Source organism: Chiloscyllium plagiosum, chromosome 37, assembly GCF_004010195.1.
Source record: "Chiloscyllium plagiosum isolate BGI_BamShark_2017 chromosome 37, ASM401019v2, whole genome shotgun sequence".
Lineage (NCBI taxonomy): Eukaryota > Metazoa > Chordata > Chondrichthyes > Orectolobiformes > Hemiscylliidae > Chiloscyllium > Chiloscyllium plagiosum.
The window spans coordinates 14,139,538-14,160,009 of NC_057746.1; the positions used below are offsets into that span (position 1 = coordinate 14,139,538).

The 20,472-nt window shown below is 46.3% G+C and overlaps 1 protein-coding gene across 3 annotated transcripts in view; it reads left to right on the forward strand.

Annotated features, from left to right (window-relative positions):
* LOC122541161 (IgGFc-binding protein-like) overlaps positions 1–14,342 on the forward strand; it is a 36,510-nt gene extending 22,168 nt beyond the window's left edge. The window contains exons 6-7 of one of the 3 annotated variants that reach the window (XM_043677774.1): positions 1,562–1,827; positions 13,617–14,342. In XM_043677774.1, the coding sequence (XP_043533709.1) occupies positions 1,562–1,827; positions 13,617–13,747 (397 nt within the window). In that variant the 3' untranslated portion in view covers positions 13,748–14,342. Of the gene's footprint in view, positions 1–1,561; positions 1,828–1,961; positions 2,115–13,616 lie in introns of all 3 variants that reach the window. The other 2 variants (XM_043677775.1, XM_043677776.1) reach the window with 2 other exon arrangements.
* The last annotated feature ends 6,130 nt before the right edge of the window (positions 14,343–20,472 follow it).

Genomic DNA, 20,472 nt, shown 5'->3' on the forward strand with positions numbered 1-20,472 from the left:
TGGAAAGGCAAGGACTGATTAGGGATAGCCAACATGGCTTTGTGCGTGGGAAATCATGTCTCACAAACCTGGTTGAGTTTTTTGAAGAAGTAACAAAGAGGATTGATGAGGGCTGAGCGTTAGACGTGATCTGTATTGGCTTCAGTCAGGCATTCGACAAAGTTCCCCATGGGAGACTGGTTAGCAAGGTTAGACCTCATGGAATACAGGAAGAACTAGCCATTTGGATACAGAACTGGCTCAAAGGTAGAAGCCAGAGGGTGGTGGTGGAGGGTTGTTTTTCAGACAGGAGGCCTGTGACCAGTGGAGTGCCACAAGGATCAGTATTGGGTCCACTACTTTTTGTCTTTTGTATAAATGATCTGGATGTGAGCATAAGAGGTATCGTTAGTAAGTTTGCAGATGACACCAAAATTGGAGGTGTAGTGGACAGCAAAGAAGGTTCCATCGGATTACAACCGGATCTTGATCAGATAGGCCAATGGGCTGAGGAGTGGGAGATGGAGTTTAATTTAGATAAATGCAAGGTGCTACATTTTGGGAAAGCAAATCTTAGCAGGACTTATACACTTAATTGTAAGGTCCTAGGGAGTGTTGCTGAACAAAGAGACCTTGGAGTGCAGATTCATAGCTCCTTGAAAATAGAGTTACATGTAGATAGGATAGTAAAGAAGACATTTGGTATGCTTTCCTTTTTTGGTCAGAGTGTGGAGTACAAGAGCTGGGACATCATGTGGTGGCTGTACAGGACATTAGTTAGGCCACTGTTGGAATATTGCATGCAATGCTGGTCTCCTTCCTAACGGAAGATGTTGTAAAACTTGAAAGGGTTAAGATAAGATTTACAAGGATGTTGCCAGGGTTGGAGGATTTCAGCTCTAGGGAGAGGCTGAATATGCTGGGACTGTTTTCCCTGGAGCGTCGGAGGCTGAGAGGCGACGTTATAGAGGTTTACAAAATTATGAGGGGCATGGATAGAGTAAATAGACAAAGTCTATTCCTTGGAGTGGGGGAGTCCAGAACTAGAGGGCATAGGTTTAGGGTGAGAGGGGAAAGACATAAAAGGACCTAAGGGGGTAACCTTTTCACACAGAGGGTGGTATGTGTATAGAATGAGCTGCCAGAGGAAGTGATGGAGGCTGGTACAATTGCAACATTCAAAAGCATCTGGATGGGTATATGAATAGGAAAGGTTTGGAGAGGTTGGGCTGGGTCCTGGCAGGTGGGACTAGATTGGGCTGGGATATCTGGTTGGCACAGGGTGGACGGAAGGGTCTGTTTCTGTGCTGTGCATCTCTATGACTCTACTCAACCTCTCTTCATAGCTAGAAAATACTGTTTCTGGCTACTGTAAGTTCTGAAGACGGGCTCAAAGTGGTCAGTCTGCTTTGCCTCCACAGATCGGTTGAAATTCTGTTTCTATTCACAACCCACCTGGTCTCCCTCCCTCTCAACGTAACCAACGGGAGGGTGGGGTTGACCAGCCTGGGTTGAAGAGACCTCTAGCCCACCGTGAGAGACACCTCCGAATGTTAACGCTCAGTTTCTCCTTGTGTTGCAGCTGCGTCAACGACGAGACGTTCAGGACCTACAAGACCAACGACCTCAGGAAGCAGCGTTTCAGTTTCCACGTGTTCAAGTTCGAGGACTTCCCGCAGGTCTACATCTTCTGCGACCTCATCCTGTGTCACTCCAACTCCTCCCCCAACCGGTGTGAGCGGGGTTGTGTGCCGACCCGGAGGAAGCGGGAGCTGCGATCCATGGAGAGTAAAGTCAAGGCCGCTCATCTCTCCCAGGGACCCATAGTGTTTCCGGCCAGCTCACTCGGTGTGTTGCTTTTCCCACCTCGATCCTTTAATATTCCTACCCTCCTCTACCCCCACCCACCCACCGCGGGTCGCGATCTGTACAAGCCGTGGCCATAGCATCTCCGCATACTTTTTCCCTGACTGTGGGCCTAGAAATTGGGGTACTTTCGCGATTGGGCGCACAAGGTGCGAATCCTGGCCCGGGACACGGCGGGGTTGAACCACGGGCTCTCCCTCAGCAGAGCTGGCAAGGCCCCCCGAGCCACTGGCACAGCCGAATGGAAGGTCCGGCCCGTGGCACACTAGGTAAGTGAGCCGGCAGCGCCAATTGGCTTGGGGATGGGGTGGTTGGGGAGGATGGGGGCGGGCGAATCGTACAATACCCTACAGTGTGGAAGCAGGCTATTCAGCCCATCAAGTCCACACGCACCCGCCCTCCGAAGAACATCCCACCCTAGACCAACTGCATCTCCTACCTAATCCCTGTCACCCTACGTTTCCTATAGCTCATCCACCTCGCCTGCACATCGCTGCACACTATGGGCAGTTTCGCCTGGCCAATCCACCCTGACCTGCGCATCTTAGGACACCCACGCCGATGTGGGGAGAGTGTGCACAGACTGTCACCCGACGATGGAACCTGGAGCTGTGAGGAAGCAGTTGAAAGGGTGACATTGGAAAAGCGTAGCAGGTCAGGCAGCATCTGAAGAGCAGGAGAATCGATGTTTTAGGCATTAGCCCTTCATCCCGGATGCTGCCTGACCTGCTGTGCTTTTCCAGCGCCACACTCTCGACTCTGATCTCCAGCATCTGCAGTCCTCACTTTCTCCTCCGCTGTGAGGCAGCAGCACTAACCACCGAGCCCTAGGAGTCATGGAATGGAGTGTGGAATATTGGAAAAGGAAGTGTGGAATGTTAGGCAGTTGAGTTGAGAAACTCAACTGAGCGGGAAAGTCATTAAGCTTCTGGGAGGATAGCTATTCAATTTTCTTTTCATTCATTCTTACACATCTCTGGCTCGGCCAGCCTTTATTATCTGTCCCTCATTGCTCAGAAAATGGTTCAGAATCCACCATATTGCTGGAGTCACATGGAGCCCAGATCAGGTAAGGATGGCAATTCCATTCCCTAAATGGTATTAGTGAACCAGATGGATTTTCTCGCCCATGACAATGGATTCATGGTCACCATTAGGTTCTCAGTTTCAGAATTTTATTGAATTCAACTTCCACCATAGTGGGATTTGAACCCAGGTCAGAACATTATATGGGCCTCTAGATTAACAATTCAATGATAATACCACTAGGCCATTGCCTTCCCTTGGAATTGGGGATGGTGGTAAGTAACATTAGCACCACTCAAGTGCCAAGCAATGGCAATATGCAAGAGCGAATCTAACCACACCACCTTGGTATTAAATGCCATTACAGCCACTGAATCCTCCACTGCCAACATCCTGGGGATTAGCAATGACCAGATTCTGAATGGGGCAAGTCACATAAATGATGTTGTACACCCAAAGGCTGGGGAGTTGTGCATGGTGTAACTCACGTCCTGATTTCACAAAGCCTGTGCTGCCCATTTGCAAGGCAGATGTCAGGGGTATGAAGGAGTACTCCCCATTTTCCTTGTTGCGTGCAACTCAAAGAGCCCCAAGGACATCCAAGGTAATGCAGTCCGCGAGATCAGACCCCCATTCATCACTTAAATGTTCAGTTTGTTTACCACTGGTGCACAAGGCAGCAGCATGAGCCATCTTCAGGATGCACACAGACTCCTTCGACAGCACCCTCCAAACCTGAGGTGTCCACCACCTAAAGGACCAGGGCTACAGATCCATGGGAACATCTGCAAGTTCTCCAAGTCACATATAATCTTGATCTGAAACCATGTCGTGGCTCATTCATTATGACTGGGTCAAATATCCTATAGCACCCTAACTCTCAGCATTTGTAATTTTCCTGCATCCTAAGGAATGCAATTGTTTGAAAAGGCAGCTCACTACCCCACTTCTAAGGAGAAAAGTAGGGAAGGTATTGTGGTTTCACTAGGGGTGTCCAGATACTGTGAAATAACCCATTTTAGAAAAGGTGGTGGATCATAAAGTGTGATCGATTGTTTTGGGAAATTGGGAATTTGTACTGGAAAGAGTGGTTAATTATCCTGTGAACAGGAGGTTCTTAGAGTGGGAGGTTATATTGGCCGGGCAAAAGTGAGGACTGCAGATGCTGAAAACCAGAGTTCAGATCAGAGTGGTGCTGGAAAAGCACAGCAGTTCAGGCAGCATCCGAGGAGCAGGAAAATCGACGTTTTGGGCAAAAGCCCTCCATCAGGAATAGAGGCAGGGTGCCTGCAGAGTGGAGAGATAAATGAGAGGGGGGTGGGAGTGAGGAGAAAGTAGCACAGAGTACAATAGGTGAATGGGGGTGGGGATGGACGTGATAGGTCAGAGAGGAGGGTGGAGTGGATAGGTGGGAAGGGAGATTGGCAAGTAGGACAGGTCATGAGGACAGTTCTGAGCTGGAAGGTTGGAACTGGGGTAAGGTGAGGGGAGGGGAAATGAGGAAACTGGTAAAGTCCACCAGTTATATTGACCAGGGTGGACAATTGCTTTGGGAGTGGGTGGATTATTGGATCAGGAAAGGTGGGCGTTGATTCAAGAGTATATGTGGTGCTGGACCAGGAAGGGTGCATAATTAGGAAGGAACAAAGAACAAAGAAAATGTACAGCCCAGGAACAGGCCCTTCAGCCCTCCAAGCCTGAGCCAACCCAAATGTACTGTCTAAACCTGTCGGTCAATTCCTAAGCATCTGTATCCCTCTACTCCCCACCTACTCATGCATTTATCCAGACGCACCTTAAATGAATCTACCGTGCCTGCCTCTACCACCTCTGCTGGCAACACGTTCCAAACGCCCACCACCATCTGTGTGAAGTACTTGCTACGTGTATCCCCCTTAAACTTTCCACCTCTCACCTTGAAAGAGTGACCTCTTGTTATTGACTCCTTCACCCTGGGAAAAAGCTTATCTCTATCCAACCTGTCTATATCCTTCATGATGTTGTAAACCTCAATTAGGTCCCCCCTCAATCTCCTTTTTTCTAATGAAAACAAACCTAACCTACTCAACCCCTCTTCATAGCTAGCATCTTCCATGCCAGGCAACATCCTCGTAAACCTTCTCTGCACCCTCTCCAAAGCATCGACATCATTTTGGTAATGTGGCGACCAGAACTGTACACAGTATTCTAAATGCGGCTGAACCAATGTCGTGTACAATGTTAACATGACTTGCCAGCTCTTATACTCAATACCCCGTCCGATGAAGGCAAGCATACTATATGCCTTCTTGACCACTCTATCCACCTGTGCAGCAACCTTCAGGGTACAATGGACCTGCACTCCCAGATCTCTCTGCCCATCAACTTTTCCCAAGGCTCTTCCATTCATTGTATAATTCGCTGGAGAATTAGTCTTGCCTAAATGAATCACCCCACATTTTTCTGGATTGAAAACCATCTGTCACTTTTCTGCCCAACACTCCAGTCTATCTATATCCTCCTGTATTCTCTGACAGTCCCTTATACTTTCTGCAACTCCACCAACAGTGCCCTCTTCCAGATCATTTATGTATATTACAAACAACAGTGGCCCCAACACTGACCCCTGTGGAACACCACTGGTCATCTTTCTCCATTTTGAGAAACTCCCTTCAACTACTACTCTCTGTCTCCTGTTGCTCAACCAGTTCTTTATCCACCTAGCTAGAACACCCTGCACACCATATGACTTCACTTTCTCCATTAGTTTACCATGGGGAACCTTACCAAACGCCTTACTAAAGTCCATGCTTGTGACATCAACAGCCCTTCCTTCATCTAACAACTTGGTCACTTCCTCGAAGAACTCTATCAAGTTAGTAAGACACGATCTCCCTGGCACAAAACCATGTTGTCTATCACTAATAAGCTCATTCTTTTCTAAATATAAATAGATCCTATCACTCAGTACCCTCTCCAGCAACTTTCCCACCACTGACGTCAGGCTCACTGGTCTGTAGTTACCCGGAATGTCCCTACTACCCTTCTTTTACAGGGGGACAACATGAGCAACCTTCCAGTCCTCCAGCACCTCACCTGTGTTTAAGGATGCCACAAAGATATCTGTCAGGGGCCCAGCTATTTCCTCTCGCAACCTGGGATAGATCTCATCCGGTCCTGGGGATTTGTCCACCTTAATAACCTCTAGCCTACCCAACACATCTTCCCTACTTATGCCAATGTGATCCAGACCAATCAAACTTTTATCTCTAATCTCAAGATTCATCATGTTCCTCTCCTCAGTGAACCCTGATGCAAAGTAATCATTCAGAATCTCACTCAGTTTCTCAGATTCAGCACACAGCATTCCTTCATTATCTTTTAGTGTACCAATCCTTTCTCTAGTTACCCACTTGCTTCTTATATAAGAGTAAAATGCTTTGGGATTCTCCTTTATTCTCCTCACTAAAGCTATTTCATGACCTCTTTTAGCCCGCTTGATTCCTTGTTTAAGACTTGTCCTACTCTTCCAATATTCCACCAGGTCCCATTCTGTTCTTAGCTGCTTAGACCTTATGTACACTTCCCTTTTCCTCTTGGCTAGTCGTACGATTTCTCCTGTCATCCACAGTTCACAAATCTTGCCCTTCCTATCCTTTGCCTTCAACGGCATATGCCTAACCTGCACTGTCTTAACCTATCTTTGAAAGCCTCCCACATCTCAAATGTGGACTTCCCTTCAAATAGCTGTGTCCAATCCACATTTCCCAGCTCCTGCCTAATTTTGATATAATTGGCCTTGGCCCAGTTTACCACTCTTCCCTTAGAACCACTCTCTTCTTTCTCTACGATTATTGTAAAACTTACAGAATTGTGGTCACTGTTCCCAAAGAAATCCCCAACTTCTACCACCTGTCCTGACTCATTCCCCAGTACTAGGTCCAATATGGTCCTTTCCCTCGTCGGACTATTGCCATACTGCTCTAGAAAACTCTTCTGGATGCTTCGTACAAATTCTACTCCATCCAGACCTCTGACGTTAAGTGTATCCCAGTCAATGTTGGGAAAATTTAAAATCTCCCATCACCACTACCCTATTGTCTCTACATCTATTCGTAATCTGTTTACCTATTTGTTCTTCTACCTCACGCTCACTGTTGAGAGGTCTGTAATACAGTCCCAACAATGTAACTGTACCCTTCTTATTTCTCAGCTCCACCCATAATGCCTTACTACCCAAGACCGCCATAGGAGTTGCAGTGGATACTGGAAAGTGTGAGCCATTGGTTTAGGAAAAATAGGCAATTGGCTCAGGATTAGGAAGGCATGCTGGATTGGGATTGATTCAGTGATTTGTTTACAAAAATTGGTTAATTCGGTCAAAAAGGGTGGATGATTGGTCCTGGAATGAGTGGGATGTTGGATTGGGAACTGTGATGCGGGGGATGAGTGGGATACTTGATGATGAGGGGAGTGCAACATCAGTTTGTTAATGATGAGCTCATAAATTGGGAAAGGATGGGCTGTTGGATTAGAATTAGAGGGCAATTGGTTCAAGAATGGATGAGATATTGGGTCTGCAAGTGTGGAACATTGGATTGGGAAAGCTGAATATTGATTTTGGAATAGCTTGGATATTAGGCCACATATAGTTGGTTGTTTCAATCAGAAATGTGAGGGATTCTGATGATGGAGTGGTGGATGATTGCATTTGGAAAAGATGGGTGAGGTATACCCGGCTGGAGGCAGCAGTGCCAAGGGGATACCAAGTGGAGTTAACAGTATCCTGTACAATCTCTTGACCTGCTCTGCGTTTGGGTAAGTATTAGACAATCTTACCTTATGGGTCAGACCCATAGAGGTTGGCTTATTGGATCATGTGTGGATGTGACTGTCCTCGGTGCTGCCAGCACCCACTGCTCGGAAGAATCCCATCTTCTAGTGGCACTCCAAATAGGGACATTATTTGTTTAGCAAAGATTCCTAAATGTTGCTCCAGTTCGCAAGGGATAGCAGGCCAGTGTTCCAACCTTGACCAATATGGCAGTTGCGAGTCCAGGTGCATGTTTTTTGTCATTCCTGGAGCTGCAAAAGGCATCCAGTGTGTGAAAAATCCGACAAGCATGGATGGGTTCATCCTCATTTTTAGTTGCGATTTTGATACTTTCTCTATTCCCTCTCAAAACAAATACATCTTTTAATTTATTCATTTTGTGGGATGTGGGTGTCTCTGGCTGGAACCAGCTTCCCGTCCCTAGTTACCCCCTTGAGAAGGTGGTGGTGAGCTGCCTTCTTGAACCGCTGCAGTCCACCTGCTGTGAGTTGACCCACGATGCCATCAGGGAGGGAATCCAGGATTTTAATTCAGCGACAGTGAAGGGAAGGCAATATATTTCCAAGTCAGGATGATAAATGGCTTAGAGGGGAACTCACAGGGGGTGGTGTTCCCACGTATCTGCTGCCCTCGCCCTTCTCGATGGAAGTGTTAATGGGTTTGGAAGGTGCTGCCAGAGGGTGCATTTTTACGTAGTACACACTGCTCCTACTGAGCGTCAGTGGTGGACGGAGTGGATGCTTGTGGATGTATTGCCAATCAAGCGTGTTGCTTTGTCCGGGATGGTGTCAAGCTTCTTGAGTGTTGTTGGGGCTGCCCCCACCCACGCAAGTGGGGAGTATTCCATCACACTCCTGTCATGTGCCTTGGAGCTGATGGTCAAGCTTGGGGAGTCAGGAGGTGAATTGCTCACTGCAGTATTCATGGCTTCTGACCTGCTCTTATAACCACTGTGTTTAAGTGATGAGGCCATTTGAGTTTCTGATCAATGATACATTCCCAGGGTGTTGATAGTGGGGGAATTTAGTGATGTTGACACCATTGAATGTCATGGGGCGGTGGTTACATTGTCTCTTATTGATGATGGGGGGGTCACATTTGTGTGATGTGAATGTTACTTGCCATTTGTTCGCCCAAGCTTGGATATTGTCCAGATCTTGTTGCATTTGGACATGGACTGCTTCAGTGCCTGAGGAATGGTGCTGAACATTGTGCAATCATCAGCTAACATCCCCACTTCTGCCCTTTTTTATTTATTTAACCCCCACACTACTGCCTAACTGCGGTAGTGCTTACTTTTTCCCCAACCCCCATGGTGTGTGTGTGCAGGTGTGAGACACAGTGATAGGCACAAAGTGCACGAATCTTTATTCAATTTCCAACACCAGGAAGATAGGAAACACCCGAGTGGCCAGTGACAAGCAGTGCCCTTCACATCAAAGGGCAACGCTGTGTGATCAAAACAGTGAAGGGGAGGGTAGGGATTAAATCAACATTTTCTGTTATACTTTTTTCTAAATTAACTCCCCACACACTACCACCTAACCGCGGTAGTGCTTATACTTCTGCCCTTATAATGGAGGGAAGGTTCATTGATGAAGCAGCTGAAGATGGTTGGGCTTTGGACACCGGCCTGAGGGACTCCTGAAGAAATGTCCTGGAGCTGAGATGACTGACCTCCAACGACCATGGCCATTGTCCTGTGTGTCAAGTATGACTCTAACCAGTGGAGAGTTTGCCCCTGATACCCATTTATACCAGTTTTGCTAGGGTTCCTTGATGCTACACTCGTTTGAATGTGGCTTTGATATCATTCTCACCTTCCCTGTGGAATTCAGCTCTTTTGTTCACGTTTGAAGCATGAGGTCAGGAGCTGAGTGTTGGAATCCAAGCTGGGATGTACTGCTTGAGAGCATTGTTGATGACACCTTCCAGCACTTTACTGATAATTGAGAGTAGAGTAATGGAGCAGTAATTGGCAGGATTAGATTTGTGTACAGGATATACCTGGGCACGTTTCCACATTGTCAGGTAGGTGCCAGTGTTGGAACTGTACTGGAAGAGTATGACTAGGGGAGCGGCAGATTCTGGAGCACAAGTCTTCAGGACTATTGCCGGAGTGTTGTCAGGACCCATCGCCTTTGCAGTATTCAGTGTCTCCAACCGTTTCTTGATATCACGTGGAGTGAATCGAATTAGCTGGAGACTGGGAAATGTGATGCTGAAGACCACTGGGGCAGCCTAGATGGATCACCCACTCGGCAATTCTGGCTGAAGATTGCCAGGAAAGCTGCAGTCTTATCTTTCACACTGATGAGCTGGGCTCTTCCATCATTGAGGATGGGGATATTTGTGGAGCCTTCTCCTCCAGTGAGTTGTTTAATTGTCCACCACCGTTCACAACCTGGATGTGGCAGAATTGCACAGATGATCTGCTTCACAACCTGGATGTGGCAGAATTGCACAGATGATCTGCTGGTTTTGGAATCGTTTAGCTCTGTCTATCACTTGCTGTTTATGCTGTTGGGATGCAAGTCGCCCTGTTTGGTGGCTTCACCAGGTTGACACCTCATGCCTGATGAAGGGCTGATCCCTGAAACATTGATTTTCCTGCTCCTCGGATGCCGCCTGACCTGCTGTGCTTTTCCAGAACCACATTCTCGACTCTAGTCTCCAGCATCTGCAGTGCTCACTTCCACCTCACCTTCAGGTCTGCCTGGTGCTGCTCCTGGCCTACCCTCCTGCACTCTCCACAGAACCAGGGTTAATCCCCTGGCTTGGTGATAATGGTTGAGTGGGGGATATGCTGGGCCATGAGGTTACAGATTGCACTGGGGTATAGTTCTGCTGCTGTTGTTGGCCCACAGTGCCTCATGGATGCCTAGTCTTGAGTTGCTCGATCTGTTTGAAGTCTGTCCCGTTGAGCACAGTGATAGTGCCACACAGCGATGGAAGTTATTCTCAATGTGAAGACGGGTCTTTGTCTCCACAAGGGCTGTGCATAGTCGCTCATTCTGACACTGTCATGGACAGATATATCTGCAGCTGACAGGTTAGTAAGAATGAGGACAAGCCTGTTTTTCCCTCTTGTTGGTTCCCTCACCACCTGCCGTAGACCCAGTCTAGCAGCTCTGTCCTTTAGGACCTGACCAGCTCGATCAGTCGTACTGCTGCTGCTGAGTCCCTCTTGGTGGTGGACATTGAAATCCCCCCACCCATAGTACATATTGTGCCCTTGCCACCCTCGCTATTTCCTCCAATTGTTCTTCAATATGGAGGAGTACCGATTCCTCAGCTGAGGGAGGGCGGTATGTAGTAATCAGTATGAAGGTTTCCTTGCTCCTGTTTAACCTGAATCCATGAAACTCCATGGGATCCGGAGTCAAGGTTGAGGAGTCCCTGGACAACTCCCTCCTGACTGTATCTCACTGTGCCACCACCTCTGCTGGGTCTGTCCTGCCGGTGGGATAGGACATATCCAGGGATGGTGATGGTGGTGTCTGGGACATTGGCTGTAAGGTATGATTCTATGAGTATGACTGTGTCAGGATGTTGCTTGACTAGTCTGTGAGACAGCCCTCCCAGTTTTGTCACTTGCCCCCAGATGTTAGAGAGGAGGACTTTGCGGGGTCGACAGGCCTGTTTCTGCCGTTGTCTTTTCCAATGCCTATGTTGATACCTGATGATCCATCTAGTTTCATGTCTCGAGACTTTGTAGCGATTGGTACAACTGGATGGCTTGCTAGGCCATTTCAGTGGGGAATTAAGACAAACCACATTGCTGTGTGTCTGGAGTCACATGTAGGCCAGGCCAGGTGAGGATGGCAGGTTTCCTTCCCTGAAGGACATTAGTGAATTTGATGGGTTTTTCCAACAATTGACCATGATTTCCGGATCATCAGTAGATTCTTAATTCTAGATTTTCTTCTGATTTTTAAGTTCCACCATTTGGATTTGAGCCTGAGTCCCCAGAACATTATTTGGGTCTCTGGATTACCACTAGACCATTACCTTCCCAATGGACCAATAATGAACCAATTTAAGCCAACATTGCTACAGTTCTACAGTTCAAACCAACAAGTCTTAAAAAACACAACCATCTGTACTTTATGAACTAGCACAGCAGCCTCCAGGAATTATATCTGCACAGTGGATGCAATCATCTCTTTCTGGTGAGACCAACGACTTCATATTCCCCTCCGAGTCATGCACCATCCTGAATTGGAGCTGTGTTGCCTTTCCTTCTCTGTTGGAGGGTCAAAATCCTGGAAGTCCACCCGGAATGGTGCTGTGGGTGTACCAGAAGTTCACCACCATTTTCACTCGGGCAGGTTGGCCAGGCACATCAAATACTGGCAAAAAGAAAACTTTATCATGCATCAGGGAATTTAAATGTTCAGAGGGCAATCCATGTTACGTCCCACCCTTAGACAGCACCTTCCAAGCATAGAATCCTAGAATTCCTACAGAGAATCCTAGAAACATCGAAACTACTGTTTGTCATTTTTATAAATGAACTGGATCAGGGTGTCGAAGGATGGGTTAGTAAATTTGTGGATGACACTTAGGTCGGTGGAGTTGTAGCTAGTGCTGAAGGGTGCTGCAGATTACAGAGGGATATAGATAAACTGCAAAGCTGGGCAGAGAGGTGGTGAACGGAGTTTAATGCAGAGAAGTGTGAAGTGATTCACTTTGGAATGAGCAACAGGAATAAAGATTACTGGGCTTCTGGTAAGATTCTTGGTAGTGTAGATGAGCAGAGAGATCTCTGTGTCCATACACATAGATCCCTGAAAGTTGCCTCCCAGTTTGCTAGGGTTGTTAAGAAGGCATACGGTGCGTTAGCTTTTATTGGGAGAGGGATTGAGTTTCAGAACCATGAGGTCATGCTGCAGCTGTACAAAACTCTGGTAGGGCCGCACTTGGAGTATTGCATACAGTTCTGGTCACCGCGTTATAGGAAGGATGTGGAAGTGTTGAAAAGGGTGCAGAGGAGATTTACTAGCATGTTGCCTGGTATGGAGGGAAGATCTGATGAGGAAAGACTGAGGGACTTGAGGCTGTTTTCATTAGAAAGAAGAAAGTTGAGAGGTGATGAATTGGGACATATAAGCTAATCCGAGGGTTAGATCGGGTTGACAGTGAGAGCCTTTTTTCCTCAGATGGTAATGGCGAGCATGAGGTGACATAGCTTTAAATTGAGGGGTGATAGATATAGGACAGATGTCAGAGGTAGTTTCTTTACTCAGAGAGTAGGTGGCGCGTGGAACGCCCTGCCTGCAACAGTAGTAGACTCGCCAATGTAAGGGCATTTAAATGGTAATTGGATAAACATATGGTTCAAAGTGGAATAGTATAGGTTAGATGGGCTTCAGATTGGTTTCACAGGTCAGTGCGACATCGAGGGCGGAAGGGCCTGTACTGCGCTGTAGTGTTCTATGTTCCATATCATTGTTCCCTCAGTGTTGATGGGTTAAAATCCTCGAGTTCCCTCCCAAACCTTTCTTAGGAGGAACTAGGGATGTGCAACAGATGCTAGCCCAGCCAGACACGCTCACGGCCCACAACTGAATAAAAGAAGTATGCAACGCTGGTTACCATGGAGATCAAAATTGGGTTTTGCACCTGATCCTCAAGGCGGGCAGGTTGGGCTGCAATTGTTCCCTCACCTCTCGAAGTGCAATTGGAATGCAATGGCCGGTAATATTGAGCAGCCTGGTGGTTATCCTCAGATTGAACCTGATCATTGTTGCCAAGTTTGTAACTTTATAACAAAGTTATCCAATGAGCGGGGGCTAGTCTTCCATCCGTTTGAGAGCAGATGAAGAATCACCAAAGCAAACTGAGATGGCAAGTTAATTCCTGTGTTTTTTTTTTCTCTTCCCACCCCACCCCTCCCCCACCCCTTTCCACTCCCTCAATCTTTGTGCAGGAGGCCGTGCCAATTTCGAAAGGAAAGGGGCCAATTATTCCGTGTATATGTTTGGCTTGCTTTCGACCGTCTGTCTGAGTCTGATCACCGCTTTGATCCTGCAAAGAAAATACTACTTGCGGCAAAACTGAGTGGGTTGCTGTATCCAGCAACTGGGGTTTTAAAACAAAAATTGAAACCCGCGCGGGTGTGAATGAAGCACAAATCCTCCTTTCGCCCTTTCTCTTTCTGCCTACATCCAGAAGTGCTCTTGTACAAAACTGAATGTGTTTTCTCTCCCCATCCCCAGATCACCCAAGGTACGTTTTCACGTATTGCGCACACATACCTTCTCTAAGGCTGTCCACTTGGAATTCCCTGTGTCCTGACTGCAGGGCTAAGCCCCTAGATGTACAAACCTATCAATGGCTGGGGGGGTGGCGGGGAGGGAGTGGGTGAGAAATCTGTCAGGGCTTCAGATTGTAACCTTTTGGCTCTTCAATTAATAATGATTTTATTTTTCCCAGTAAAACAAATTTAAAATAACCAGGAGAGTAAAAAAAAAAATGAACTCGAATCAGTTTATTTTGAAGCGTTGCTTTTATATGATGGCAATTTTTTTTAAGAGTTAATGATTAAATGGGCTGATTGCTACTGCTGTGAAAGTAAACAAAATCACTGTCATGATCACTCTGATTTGAAGTTAATTCTCTGTGTACCTACTGAGCTCGATTAAAGTATTTATTGCACCAGACCTGATCACAGTTCTTCCTGCCCTGTACATTCATTCCTTGTCAAGCAAAGCAGATGACATCAGGCTGTTCCCAAGGGAAAATAACGACTGCTAACCAAAAAGCTTTAACAGTCCATAAATGGACTCACTGTGAGCTAGTGCCCAAACAGAACTGGCTTCCTAGAAACTGAATGTGCAAAGGCGCCCTCATATCAATAAGCCCTGTTCTGGAGATCCGAAACAGCAGCCCCACATCTTTGAGGCACTCAACAGATTCGGCAGCATCTATGAAATGAGGATAGCAACTTCGACAGGGATAGCCATTCCGATGCTATGAATGAGCACACTGAACGTATGGTTGCTAAATTTGCGAGTGCAAGAGCTGGGAGAGTATGTTATCACGAGGAGGTCGAATCTACCAAGGGATATCGGCACGTTAAGGGAGTGGGCAGAGATTTGGCGGATGGATTATTTTTAGACTTAAAATTGGGAGATACAATTGGGAGGTTTGCAGGCGACACTAATAAAGGCATCAATAATTTGGTGGATGGGCGGATAATTGGTCAATGGAATTCCGTCTAGCGAAGTGCACGGCTATGCATTTGGGGAAAGCACAAGAGAAAGGAGGGGGAAAGAAAGGGAGAGACTTGGATGTGCATGTCCGCACAGATCTCCTCGTGATGGATCAACCGGGAGATAATGTGGTAAAGAAGGCATTCGGGTTGCTGGCCTTTATTGGGCAAGGTAGTGAATACTAATTCTAATACTCTGTAAGACACTGGTTAGGCCAAAGCTGCAGTTTTGTATACTATTACACATCACAGTGTTATGGACCAGTTCAGACCCCCTCAAAATCTTTGAAGAAAGTGGCCTCGACCCTAACTTTTTATTATTTTAAAGGCAGGAGTGAATGGGGTATTCCAGGTGTGCTGCAGTTGGTCAAATCACTCAGCTTTGAGCAAAACAGAATTTATTTAAACCCTACAGTCCAGTTGAAACACAAGCAAAATAAAACCGACTTTAGAATAACTTCACTGGAAAACTTAACTGACCTGATACAGTAATTATTACTAAGTAACTGTTCCAATCCCATAAACGCACCCTTTGACAAAAAGGTAAATTCAAATACAAATTCTTACAGGCAGCACAGAGCAACATGCAAAGACAGATTTCAGTGAAATTCTCTACTGAAGCTTGCAACTCCTCTGGACGGACACACACACACCCATACACACACACATCTTGTGACAGCTACAGCGAAAGCTAGCTAAAATAAAAACCTGAACTGGGAGAACTAAACTGGCCACTCCCCTTCCATTGTTAAATGAGACTCTTCAAAACCTCTAGCTTTACCACCTCTCTTCAAACAAAAACCACAGACAAAATAATCTTTTTTTAAAGATACAGCATCGTCACAACAGGAAATATGTAATTGCAGCAGGAGGAGCGCGGAGAAGATTTACAGGAATGTTGCCAGGATTTGAAATTTGAAGCTGTGAGGGGAAATTGGATAAGCTAGGGACAGATGAGGCTGAGGGGTAATAATTGAGGAGTGTACAAAATAACAAGAGGCTTGGACAAAGTGGAAAGGGAAGACAATCTTTCCCAAGGAGAGACGTCAGTTATCAGGAGACACAGATTGAAGGTGGCAGAAGAATTAGAGAAGACACGACGAAGCACTCTTTAACCCAGAGGGGGAGTTAACTTCTCAATTTGGGGGTTGAGGAGCGAATCAATGAAACTCTTGAAAAGATCTGCACCTGTAGTGCTGTAAACTGCAAAGCTACAGGCCACATTCTGGACTGGGAGAATAGAATAGGGGTCTAGTTAATTCAGCTAGGCGCAGACATGATGGGCCAAAGGGTCTCTTTCTGTGCTGTCTAGTTCTATAAACGTGGGCAAGTGTGAAGTTTTCTATGTTGGTAGGAAGAACAGAAGATCAAAATACTATTTAATTAGAGAGAGATTGCAGAACTCAAAAGTACAGAGGATATGGGTATCCTGGTAGATGAATCACAGGTTAGTATGCAGGTAGGCCAAGTGAATAGGAATTGAAGATTGTTATTTATTCAAAGGGACTGGAATGAGTAACTAGGGAAGTTTAAGTGCAGCCATATATAGAACATATAACACAGAACATTACAGCCCATGTACATCCATTTGCCTGTCCAATGACAACTTAAATGCACTTAAACTCGGCAAATCTACTACCGTTGCAGGCAAAGCATTCCATACCCTTACTACTCTCTGAGTAAAGAAACTACCTCTGACATCTGTCTTATACCTATCTCCCCTCACTTTAAAGTTGTATTCCCTCGTGTTTGCCGTCCCCATACTTGGAAAAAGGCTCTCCCTGTCCACCCTATCTAACCCTCTGATTATCTTATATGTCTTTATTAAGTCACCTCTCAACCTTCTTTTCTGTAACGAGAACAGCCTCAAGTCCCTCAGCCTTTCCTCGTAAGACATTCCTTCCATACCAGGCAACATCCTAGTAAATCTCCTCTGCACCCTTTCCAAAGCTTCCACATCCTTCTTATAATGCGGTGACCAAAATTGAACACAATATTCCAACTGGGGTCTAAACAGGGCTGTATAGAGCTGCAGCATAACCTCATGGCTTTAAAACTCAATCCCCCAGCTAATGAAAGCCAATACAACATATTCTTTCTTAACAACACTATCAGCTTGATGGCAAATTTGATGGATCTCTGGTCATGAAATCCAAGATTCATCTGTTCCTCCAAACTATTCAGTATTCTGCCTTTACCCCTGTATTCTGCATTCAAGTCTGACCTTCCAAAATGCAACACTTCACACTTTTCCAGATTTGACTTCATCTGCCACTGCTCAGCCCAGCTCTACATCCTGTCAATGTCCCATTGCAACCTCCAGCAGACATCCACACTATTCACCACACCACCAACCTTCGTGTCATTGGCAAACGTACTTACCCACTCTTCCACTCACACATCCAAGTCATTCATAAAATCACAAAGAGCAGAGATTTTTTGACCACTCCCTGCAGAAAACCACTGGTCACCGAGCTCCAGGCTGAATTATTTCCATCTGTCATTACCCTCTGTCTTCCATCGGCCAGGGATTCTGTATTCAGGCAGACAGGTTTCCATGTATCCATGCTCTGTACTTTCTCAATAAGTCACAAATGTGTGTTGTCACATTCTCAGAGGATTCAATAAGATGTGTGAGGCATGACCTATCCCTTACAAAGCCACGATGACTTTCTCTAATCGAATTATGGTTTTCCAAGAAATCATAAATCCTGTCTCTCAGAGTCCTCTCCAATAATCTGCACATCACAGACAGAAGACTGACAGGTCTGTGATTCCCAGGATTATCTCTATTCCCTTTCTTGAACAGCGCATGGATGATTCACCTAACCTGCACATCTTTGGGCTGTGGAAACCTGAGCACCTGTTGGAAACCCACATAGACATGGGGAGGATGTGTAACCTCCACACAGACAGTCGCCTGGGGCTGGAATCAAAATCGCGTCCCTGGTGCTGTGAGGCAGCAGTGCTAACCACTGAGCCACCGTGCTGCCCCATGTAACTCTCTACAGCCCTGCTTCTGTTTCTTGGTTCCTCAACCTTAGGTTAGCTTCCTTCTTCCTCCTGACTAGATGTTCAACATCCCTTGGAACTTTGTCAAATGCTTTGCTAAAGTCCATGCAGACAACGTTGACTGCTCTGCCTTCATCTATCTCTTGCCCAACTCCTCGAAGAGTCAATCCGGTTTGTGAAACATGGTTTTCCATTCACAAAGCCATGCTGACTATATCTAATCAGTCTTTGCCTTTGCAAATATATGTGGCTCCTCCCTCTCAGAATCTACTCCAACAACTTCCCCATCACTGGGCTCACTCAGCTGTGATTTCCTGGCTTTTTCCTGCAGCCCTTAAGTTTGGGCTGAGGTTAGGAACAGGAAAGGTGAGGTCACCCTGTTAGGAGTTTTTCACAGGCCTCCTAATAGTCCTAAAAAAGGTAGAAGAAAGGATTGCGAGGATGACTCAGGAGAAAAGTGAAAGTAGTAGGGTGGTTGTTATGGGGGCTTTAACTTTCCTGATATTGATTGGGAAAGCTATAGCTCAAGTTCGTTAGATGGGTCGATGTTTGTCCAATGTGTGCAGGAGGGTTTCCTGACACAATATGTAGATAGGCCAACAAGAGGTGAGGCCATTCTGGATTTGGTTCTGGGTAACGAACGAGGCCAGGTGTTAGAGTTAGAGGTAGGTGAGCACTTTGGGGACAGTGACTACAATTCGGTGACTTTTACTGTAGTGATGGAGAGGGATAAGTGTGCACTGCAGGGCAAGATTTATAGCTGGGGGCAGGGAAATTATGATGCGGTGAGGCATGACGCTCTAACTGAGTTTTCACATTTTGTCCAAACATAAACCGTCTTCTTCTTCTTGACCAGGGATTCCACTTCCTTAGTAAACCATGGCTCATGCGTTCTATATCTTCCTCCCTGCCTGACAGGTACATACTTATCTAGGACACACAGGAGCTTTTCCTTGAATAAGCTCCACATTTTTAATGTGCTCATCCCCTGCAGTTTCCTTCCCCATTCTATGCTTCCTAAATCTTTCCTAATTGCATCATAATTTCCCTTTCCCCAGCTGTAACTCAGTGGAGTACACCTATCCCTTTCCATCACTAAAGTAAACCTGACAGAATTGTGATTGCTGTCTCAAAAGTGCTCACCTACTTCCAAATCTAACACCTGGCTAGGCTTGTTACCCAGTACTAAATTTAAAGTGGCTTCGCCCCTTGTAGGCCTGTCTACATACTGTGTCAGGAAGCCCTCCTGCACACACTGGACAAAAACTGACCCATCTATAGTACTCGTACTGTCGTGATCCCAGTCAATATTTGGATAGTTGAAGTCCCCCATGACAACTACCCTGTCTCTCTCACTCCTACCGCGAATCCTTTTGCTATCCTTTCCTCTACATCTCTGGGACTATTCGGAGGCCTATAGAAAACTCCCAGCATGGTGACTTCTCCTTTCCTGACCTCAGCCCATGCTACCTCAGTTAACAAGTCCCCAAACATCCTTTCTAAAACTGTAATATTGTCCCTGATCAACAATGCCACATCTCCCCCTCTTTTACCATCTTCTCTGTTCTTACTGAAACATCTGAATCCCAGAACCTGCAACAGCCATTCCTGTCCCTGGTCTATCCATGTCTCCATAATGGCCACAACATCGAAGTCCCAGGTACCAACCCACACTGCCAGTTCACCCACTTTATTTTGGATGCTCCTCGTGTTGAAGTACACACACTTCAATCCAGGTTCTCGCTTGCCAGCGTCAGATACTTGATTTGGGAACTCCCTACTCTCATCCTCTTCTGTACTTGTCCTACAATTTTGGTTCCCATCCCCCTGCTCTATAAGTTTAAATCCACCTTAATAGCTTTAGCGAATTTCCCACCCAGGATATTGGTACCCCTCTGGTTTAGATGAAGACCACCCTGTTTGTAGAGGTCCCAATTACCACAGAAAGAGCTTCAATTATCCAAAAACCCGAAACCCTCCCTCCTGCACCATCCCTGTAGCCATGTGTTCAACTCATTTCTCTCCTATTCCTCACCTCACTAGCACATGGCACGGGCAGCAAACCAGAGAAAACAACTCTGTTTGTCCTAGCTCTAAGCTTCCATCCTAGCTCCCTGAATTTCTGCCTTAAGTCCCTATCTCTCTTCTGACCTATGTCGTTGGTGCCAATGTGGACCACGACTTGGGACTGCTCTCCCTCCCTCTGAGGGATCCCAAAAATGCGATCAGAGACATCACTGACCCTGGCACCTGGGAGGCAACACACCAACCGTGAGTCTCTCTCGTCCCCACAGAAGCTTCTATCTGTCCCCCTAACTAGACCATGTCTGAAGTACTGCGTACCATTTTGGTCTTGATTTTTGAAACAGGGTGAAATTGCTTGAGAAGCACTTCAAAGAAGGTTCACTTGACTCATTCCTGCGATGAGGGGCTTATCTTATGAAGAAATGTTGAACAGGTTAAGCATGAATCCATTGACGTTTCAAGGAAGAGGGGTGATCTTATTGAAAGGTAAGGGGCTGAAGGGACTGGGTAAGGTGGGAGATGTTTTCTCTTGAGG